The sequence below is a fragment of the Hydra vulgaris genome, chromosome 02, assembly GCF_038396675.1.
Source record: "Hydra vulgaris chromosome 02, alternate assembly HydraT2T_AEP".
Lineage (NCBI taxonomy): Eukaryota > Metazoa > Cnidaria > Hydrozoa > Anthoathecata > Hydridae > Hydra > Hydra vulgaris.
The window spans coordinates 31,478,426-31,488,137 of record NC_088921.1 but is presented as its reverse complement, the minus strand read 5'-3'; the positions used below and the strand labels follow the sequence as shown (position 1 = coordinate 31,488,137).

The 9,712-nt window shown below is 26.0% G+C and overlaps 1 protein-coding gene across 1 annotated transcript; it reads left to right on the top strand.

Annotated features, from left to right (window-relative positions):
- The first annotated feature begins 2,856 nt into the window (after positions 1-2,856).
- Positions 2,857-9,082, top strand: LOC101234877 (uncharacterized). The gene is made up of 2 exons (XM_065790599.1): positions 2,857-3,644; positions 7,804-9,082. Exons 1-2 carry the CDS (start codon positions 3,458-3,460, stop codon positions 8,811-8,813), a joined length of 1,197 nt encoding a protein of 398 aa, XP_065646671.1. The 5' UTR covers positions 2,857-3,457; the 3' UTR covers positions 8,814-9,082.
- The last annotated feature ends 630 nt before the right edge of the window (positions 9,083-9,712 follow it).

Below are 9,712 nucleotides of genomic sequence, written 5' to 3'. Positions count from 1 at the left end.
CTTTTTTTGCAATCATATCTGATGTAATATAAATATTTAATCAAATCTGTTATTTGCTTAGTTGTGGCAACATCTTGTGTGGCAAATAGCTTAAAATTATTTTACTTAAGATTGATTATTTTCAACCATGTGGCAAGCTTTTATTTTACAAATCAACCTGCTGCAGCTTTGATCCCGTGTCTCAGGTCGAATTTTGATGATAGAGAAATTAACAAAAGAAGGAAATGTTACATGTTTTCCTTCATTCTTTTTGTGAATAGCTGTCAACAAGCCTTGCAAGTTTGTTGAGCAACTCTTTACATCACAAACATCAGTTTTTATGTGAAAAATTCATACAATTCTTTTTGCTTGAGTTGCTGGAAGATACCATGTGCATTTTTTCATACACAGTATGCTAAAAAAAAATGAGACCTAATTTGATTTGGAACTTCAAAATCTTTTGATTACTACTTTGGATTAGTCTTAATGATTATTTGTGGCTGTTCCTATGCTAAGCCAACAATATCTTCGAATATAAGAACATTGTATAGAAAAATATAGCATGAAAATTTAAATAAATTAAAAGTAAAGTAAATAAATATGCTTAAAATGATTTAAAAAAGAGATTCGTAAGTGTAATGTTTAAAAAAAAGTTTTATTAAAATTCCTTTATCTGTTGTTTATATTAAAATTCTCGTCAAAAATCATTTTATGGAGCCATTTGTTTTGTTTTTATGGCGTTTCCCAAAAAAGTTAATTCCTCCAATAAAATTATTTACGTAAAAAAAATACGTATTTCTTTCCGAAAAATCGCTGAATATTTATTACACACTGAGAGGTATAGATTTTTATAAAAATGTCAACTTTCTATGCATAATAAATAGTGGTCTTGATAGTTAATCACTAAACTTTATTAACAAAAATTAATAGTAAATATTTTGTAATGGTACTTGTGTATAAATGAAGTAAATATATAAAATAAGTGCCGGTTTAGCACTACCAGCGCCCTGAGCGAGATTTCTACGGCGCCCCTAGCTCAATTTAACCCCATTCAAAAAACCAGGCCCTACCCTAACGCCGCCACTGTATAAAATATATTGTTGAATACTGTAAAAGAGCAAAATGTTTGAATCCCGTCAAAGTAAAGTTTGCTCAAGTAAATCAAGCACAAAAATCGATATCTTTTTTTTATCGGACCTAATTTTATATTTCAATTTCGTCTTGTTTGGATTAAATGTGTTTTCACTTTGCATAGATGGCTGTCTAAAAGTCCGTCTAAAATAAGTAACAGTGACCACACAAGTAATCATATTATAAAATAAAATAATATAATAGCGTTGCACACTTCAAGAGCGATGAGTCTAAACTACGTAGAGTTTGAAACTGTAACAGCTGTAATAAACAAACATACAAACATAATAAAAGTATTTAAAATGTTTATTAAATTTGTTTTTGGGATGATTGGCACTGACTGCGTATATTGTTTGTTGTTTAAAATTGTTTCAGTCGTTAACTACTCTCGTTGTTTTATATTTCCTATATATTGCCTTCTCAGTTTACTATTGTGGCCTTTAGTAACAATAGACACTAGACAATTACTTACCGTACCCAGTTGCATCGTGACAAACACGCTGGCCTGTAGACAAAATTCATCTTTTGCCGATTTTTCTACAACTTTTTGCAGCCCTACAATAAACTAGGTGAGCCTAAATCCTATTATAGACTTAGTTGCACTCTTGGATTTTTCTACCCTGTCTACCCAATGGCCTCTGACCCTAATGCTTCTGACCATATCATAATAACCCATACAATACTAAAGACTTTCACACACTATTAAAATCAAAACTTTTGGCGAGCCATGCTGACAGTAGACCAAGCATAAAAAAACCAAGGCCACGGAAAGACCTACTATAAACTTAAGTTATTGTTTCTAGGGGCTGTTGTTAAGGTAAAACTTTCTGATTAGGCCTAAACAAAATAATTTAAGTTATACTAAAAAAGAGTTTCTTAAAACTTAGAGCTATTTATATTGGTTTAAAACAAAAGAAATCCTAAAAATCAAGTTTTGGTAAAAATTTAGATTTTTTTAGTCGTGAGCCACTTTAAGATTTTTGACATTTTTTACGCGTTTTTTTTTTCCAATTACGTACAGTTAATTTATTGTAAGATATGTATACATATTTTTCATTTTGCCAAACAGTTTTCATCCTTTCTCTTTAACGTTTTCGTATTTTGGTTGCTTCAGAGCAAAAGTTTCTATTAATAAAAACTTTTACATTTTAAATTAATTGGCTATTTAAAATTTTTCTTATTTTTACAGAATAAATATTTTAACACGATTGTTCATGGCTTTTGTCTTTCCGCTCGCTGCATCGCGCTCATTCAGTTCTTACATTTTAAATCTCTAAACACTCTTCAAACAATTTGCTAATTTTACAATAATTAGCTCAAATAATTTTGCTAGATTTCGCTTTCGATTTCTTTCGGTCTATTTACGCTAAGATTATATTTTCAGGACCTATTTTTTTTATTTTTGCAAAGTTTTTAAAACTCAATTTTTCTTAGCAGGCTCAATATTATTTTTAATTTTTTAATTACACTATTTCTAAAATTACTTAACAAATCCCTAATCACCAATAATAAAATTTGATATTAGTAAATCAAATAAAAAATACTATAACTCGTTTATATTAAAAATAAAGATGAAAGTTTGCATTTTACTTGTTTACTTCACTTTCAAATTTTCTTTTTATTGTTTTAAAATACTCGTTAATACTCAATATTTATTGTTTTAAAGTATAAATACTTTTTAATGAACATGGAAATTTTTATCAGCTATCTATATTTTTCTTATGTTTTGAATGTTGCCCGAATACTGTTGATAATAATTTTTTGTGTGTGAGAGGGTGGTGAATAAGCAGAGCTTGAACAACGTGCACAGTTTATCGTCTCGCCAATGCGTGGGGTACAATTTTGCGTTTAATGGGCGTTTCGGTTCATACTGGTAAGATTACGCAATTAGTAACATGCGAGTTTGTTGATTGAAAAAATAATTTAAGAAAAGGGATCTAAACGCCAAGCTAACAGGAGACTAGTCCGTAAGATTTCGATGGTTGAAATATTTTATGACATAAATTAGTCTATTTTTATTGCTGTGATGTCAACAAATGAGGAAATAATTGAAATTTTATTGAGTGAACTAGTTAAAGTTATATTTATAGCCGTTTTTCTAATAAGTCTTGCTAAAAAGTACAAGAAAACTGTTGTAACCTCTATAATTAAACATTGTTGGAGTCATTTAACGTTTTATATTAGTGGCGTTAATAACGATTTATTTTTCTATCCTAAGTCATTTTTTAACAAGTTTTCAGCAAATAATAAACCTGTTTTAAAATACTGTATGTTTTGGTGTAAGTCATTAAAACGGACTTCTTGAATTTTAAAAAATTGAATTAATTTGCATGGCGTAAAGTTACAAATGGAGACATTGTTTACGACATTTCTCTCTTCAACCGATTTTAGAGATATATCACCTATTTTCGCTAAGAAATCAAAGTTAAATAATTTAAAATCACATAAAGAGATGTGTTTATGTAATAGCAATTGCGAATCTTGTATTAAACCCACTAAATTGCATTTAACAATGGAAATATCTGACAAACAAGGTAGGTTTAACATTTTTGATGCTTTTAGGCTGTGCTATAATTTTATTTTATTTATAGTTCCAGGAAATATACATAATGTTACAAAAAAAAATCATGTATAATAATCTACAAATTTTATCATGTATATGATTTTCCACTATTAAAACCAAATGTAAATATGTTTTTCTATTACATTAAAAATAATGTTAATACATAAATGTCAACTTTTTAAATCTTATTTAAAACCTTAATAAACTGTTAACAACTGGGCTTTAGTTATCAATAAAGTGTTATGTAAATTTAAATCTTGGTAATGACTCAGTAGTCTTGGAAAATGTTATCATTCGTAATATATACACTTATTTGTCCAGCAGTTGATGTACATATCTATTAAAATCCTATATATTAAAAAAATAATATTAAAATATACTTAAAAATTTGTAATATTATACAAATATTATTTTATTATAATAAAAGTTATTCAATTGTAATATTATTATAGGTAACAACAATAAAAACAAAATCAATCTCGTAAGGTATTACTCTAAGATATTATCTGTGAATTGTATCATCAAGTAGCATAAAATTGAAAGAAAGTAAAAAAAAAAAAAGAAACTTTCTGAATAAAAAGAAAAAATTATATTTGGAGTTTTGAGCATTGTAGAGAACTCTTGTTTTGACAACTTTTGTTTTGACAACTTTTTTTTGCATTTTAAATCGTTTTTTTCAGCTTGACTTTAATATTATATATTTGTAAATATATTAGGGGTCATCTGTAAATTACACCACGCTCTAGGGGTTTGTGGTTTTGTGATGGTTTGTACAGGATTTGTTACTTAAAGAGTTATGATGTTGTGATAAGGGGGGAGGAGTCAAAGGCGACCAAAATTTATGAACAACCCTTTATTGTATTTATAACTGAATTGAAAAATCTAAAGAACATAAAAAATAACTATACTTTTTCTTAAACCAGAGACAATTTTAATAACATCAGTAAAACAGGCGATGACCTCGATGCACTGTTTTAAGTAAATTGATGCAGATTTTAAGTAAATTTCGGTTAGCATAAAACAGATATTTATGCATCCCTTTATATAAAGTTAAATAAATTTAAGCAAGAAGCTCCAAGTTCGATCTCCACAATGTAGTACCATACTTAACTTGTTTCTACCTGTAGCAGACTTGTTCATCAAGAGAGGGTTGTAACCACAATAAAATAGTAATGTATCCTCCTCAACTGTAGTAGCCCTTTCGGACTATGAGAAATAATAAAATAAGATGATAAGATCATCACTCTTTTTTTATATTAGTATGATATAAAAATAATATTCATATAAATTAATATAAAATAACATATAAAGTCTTTGTAACATAAAGTCTTTTGTAAGTAACTGTTAGTTTTTTTATTTTTGATTATTTCATTTAAAAATCATCTGAAAAGAACATGCATGTCAATAAAATTTATGAAATTAGGAGAAATATTTACAAAAATTTAATAAGACATTTTTTGAACATAAGTTTTTATATTTTAAAAACTTTTAGATTTTCCAAAAACTTAAAAACTACAATAAGGAAGTTTAATACTATCCATGTAATTTAATTTTGAACTTTTTTTAAATATCCAAATAAATTTTATTAAAATATTTAAAAAAATTTAAACTGAATACTTTGTACTAAAAGAAAACTTTACATATATAACAATTACTTATGTTACATAAAATAAAATTTTTGCCTAAAATGTATTTTCAAATATATTTCGTCTGACTCCTTGATTTAAAAAAAAAATTAGTTTAAATCTATTATTTCAATCAATAAATTTATTTAAAAATAAGTTTATTAGTTGCAATCATTTCACAAATGGTAGGAAAAGCTATGAGAAAAATAAATAAAAAGATTGAATGAAGAAAAAAAAGTTAAAAGAGAAAATGTTCATAGTTATGTACAACAGTTACATATAACAAAATAAGAACTTCAACCTTCAAAGTTAAAGGCATTAAAGAAAAGTAAATACACTTTTTATCTCTACTCTTTACAATCATTTTAAAAACTGCTGATGTTAATTAGTTAACAATAATGTTGTTAACTCTTGTGTGCAGCTATTTAAGTTGAATAGTACAAAGAAAACAATCATTTTATGAAACACTTCTATAAAAATTACAAACTTTACATAAAACAAGATTATTACTAAATATATATATTTTCATAAATTATGCAACGCTAAGTTTCACTAATAAATGAAACAAAAAAGTTCAAAAGTTTTTCCTTGCAAAGCTTCAAAAAAATCAAAATAACGCATCAAGTTTAATGAAAATCCCCATGAAAAAGAGCTTAAAATCTCCTACTTCTTTTTTTAAAATAAATTTAGTGTTGTGTAATTTATGGACAATCCCTTATAGAAAAAAAAGCGCTAACACTGTAATTTTTAATTTATCTATAATTCATTCGTTTATTTATTGCAATTTTTAAAGAAGAAAAAAACAAAGTACAGTTAAAATAAAAAATATTCTAAATACAACAATTATTATATATTGTTATATAATTATTAAAATATGTTTTAAGTTATTTTTCAATAAATATAACAGATCCGTCTATTATTTTTGTGCTTTATTTAAACAAAAAAAAATTAATTTATTTCCCCAATTAATGTAATGTCTTTAACATTTAGGTAACATTTAAAAGTTGTTTAAAAGTTTTATTACCATAGATAACTCTCAATTACCGAGCCATGTTCACCACATGTGGTGAAGGCAACTTACAACATTAAAAAAAAAAACAATAAAAAAACACAATTTGATTGTGGGTAAGGGTAGGTAATCTACTTAATATTGTATTGTTGTAGTAAAAATAGTTTTTAATCCTGATCTGTAAAACAGGTTAATGCTTAGAAAGGTATTCGGCTGTAAAAAGTTGCTTCAACTCTTCAATTATGTTATATTTAAATGAGAAAATGACATAGAAATCTGCCTAAACCATTTAAATGTGGAACCATAGACATTAAACATTCAAGTATATATATTGAAACATTGAAATGTTGAAACATTCAGAAACAAAATTAGAAACACAAACTTTGTCATTTTCAGCAAATCTAACTATATCTTACATGAATACCTTAACATAATTTAGGATTTGTTGATGGCCACAATTTTATTTTGGTTTTGGTTGAGTTAATTAAAATAACAAACAAAAAGTAATATAGTCATTCAGAATCTTGATGGTCATTTTGTGTCAAATCATCCACAAAATTTTTTTTCACACCATTTCATTTTACATTTTAATGATTTTTGGTATACAAGCTTACATTCATAAAAAAACAGTTCAATTTTTTTCAAATTTTCGTTTAATTTAAAATTTCAGATGAATTGCTGCTCTATGTCAGTTTCTTTCTTGACTGTATTTTTCAGTGCTATTTGTTTTCAAGTATATTAAGTTATTACACAATTAGTTTAAACTTAGTTGCATCCATAAAGTATGTACACAGTAAAACCACTGATTTAGGACTTCTTTGTTCCTATAGGTATGTTTTGATTGCCCCATTCCTGCGTATGTATGCATATTTATTTCAGAATCACCCCCCTTGCCCTCCCACCTTCCTTATCATGATTTTTCAAAACAACATCGAAAAACTTTTAGTTAATTTGACACTTCTCAGTTATATGACATAATATTGATTTTTTAAACTTGTGAAATTAAGTGATATTTTTTAGAAAAAAATTAAGTTAAGTTACTGTCTTAAACGCCCCTCCTTTTATGCATACTTTATGGAAGTCCTTTTATGTAATATTAGAGTTTAAATACAATGAAGAAAACCATGCATAATCAGAACTTCTATACAAAAATTTAATTTTAAAGTGATTTTGCATTTTTTATTAAGTTTTTGATGCCATGTACAAAGGAGTATATCTGGAGATAGCTATAAAATATGATTTTGATTTTTTTATATAAGACTCTCAAACTCCATATTAAAAAAAATTAACTGCAATGTTTTTTTTTTTAATTATTATTTTTTTGTTATTTTCTTTATTTGCATTAAAAGTTTTATAAAAACATCCCCTAAAAATAACAAAAGATAATTATTTGTAATTTATTGTAATGTTATTTTGATTTATCTCATTTTGTAAATTGATGTAAGTATGAATGCTTGTGAATAATCTGTAAATGCTTTCATGGTGTTTTTTTCTAGGTGTTTTCAGTTCCATAAATGTTTCCATTCCAAGAAAATCTAATATTGTATCAAATAACAATTGTAAAGGAACGCAAAATTTTATTAAAAATTTTCCACTTCATCACTATTTCATGCATCAAATTCACCACTTATCAGCAAGAAGAAGATTTGGGGTAACATTGTTTGCAAAAGAAACTCCATGTTTTTGTTTTGGTGAAAAAATGGAGAATCATCATTCCATGATGTGTTCGTTAGATGATTGTTGTGATATATTTGCAATTAAAAAAATGAACACGGACAAATGTTGCATGTGCGCTGTCCAATTTGAAAAGGATCGTTTTTGTCCTTTGCATGAAATATATATTCAAAAAACACACAAAAAAAAGAAATCATGCAGTTGGTTAGTATGTCCTTCTATATGTGCAAATACTAATAAAGATTTAAATAAAATTTTTCCTGAATTATCATCTGATGATGAATGCTTAACTAAAGATTCTCCAATAGACTATTTTGAGATAGAATTTGATGCAACATCTTATGAATTAGAAGTGAATTTAAGTTCATATGACAATTACAATGATAAAAATTTTTTCTTTCCTGATGATGAAAATGAAGAAGATGAAAACAATGATTATGAAAATGATGATGATGATGAAATATGTTTTCAAAGCTACGAGTATGAATATAATGAAAATCACAATTCTTTGAAAAAATGTTTTAAGTTTCAGAATCATATAAACGATTCCATAATAACAGTAGCCAAATCTAAATACCACCGACTATGTATACCTGAAAAAAAAGCTGAAGAAAGTATACAGACACTTCATGATACAAAAAAAGTTCGTTTTGCTGAAACTGTTGTTCATCATTTGTATTCATGGCAGTATGCGTATAAAGAATCGAGGAGCAGTTATTGGGTAAAATTGGCAAATGATAGAGCCCATTTTAGTAGACGTACTGAAAAATTAGCAAAAATTTTAGATCCAGTTTTAAAAAATAAAATTGCTCTGATTAAAAGGTTATCATGATATTTTTATAGAAAATTTTAATCATATATTTTCAAAATTGCTCAGTGTGTTTTGTTATAAATGCATAATTAGATTTGTATAATATATTTTTGGGTTTTTTGAATTTATCTCAAATGTTGTTGTTTTAATTTAATTCATTAAACTGGGTATATTATTTATATAGGTATGTCGTTATTATGTAAATATTTATAAGGGGCATTAGTATATTTATTATATGTTGAAAATCTTGGTATTGTGTTCTTACGCATAAATATTATTTCTGTTAGCCATATTTTGCTTTATTTATTACATCTGACTTTAATTTAAGTATTTTAAGTCAAGCATAAGTGTTTTTTTAAGCATTATGTAATTTCATCATTCTAAATCAATATTAGAAATGTTTAAAAATACTATTGATTAGTCATAGTAAAAACGCATGTAAGCTAAGTAATAATATATGTAATAACTATATATTAAAATAACACAGGATTTGAAAATATTTTAAATGGTTCCAGAGACAGTTCTCTTGAATATTTTAGAGGGTCCCTTTTATTATCTAAAACAAATTTCTTCAAAAGTATTTCATTCTAGTACACAAAAGAAGCGAATTTTTTAAAAGCTTTAAAATTAGTTTTCATTTTATATAAGTATTTTAAGTTGAGATTTTGTGTATCGTTTTTTATAATATATTAAAAAATTATTTTTCTTTTTTTACGGTTTTTTCAAATTAATTTTATATGCTTTTGTTAAAAATGATTGCTAATCTTAAAACTTTGATAAAATTTCGCTTTTTTCGAGTACCAGTTTGATGTACTTGTAAAGAAATTTTTTTAGGATAATATTAAAGACTCGTGAAATATTCCTTAAAATATTTTTTGTTTAAACATTTTTTGAAGGTTTTACCCCCTTTTTTTTTGTAG

Coding starts and splice junctions, on each gene's coding strand:
- LOC101234877 (XM_065790599.1), top strand. CDS start 3,458: ATGGAGACATTGTTTACGACATTTCTCTCTTCAACCGATTTTAGAGAT. Junction 3,645..7,803: donor GGAAATATCTGACAAACAAG/GTAGGTTTAACA, acceptor GTTTTTTTCTAG/GTGTTTTCAGTTCCATAAAT.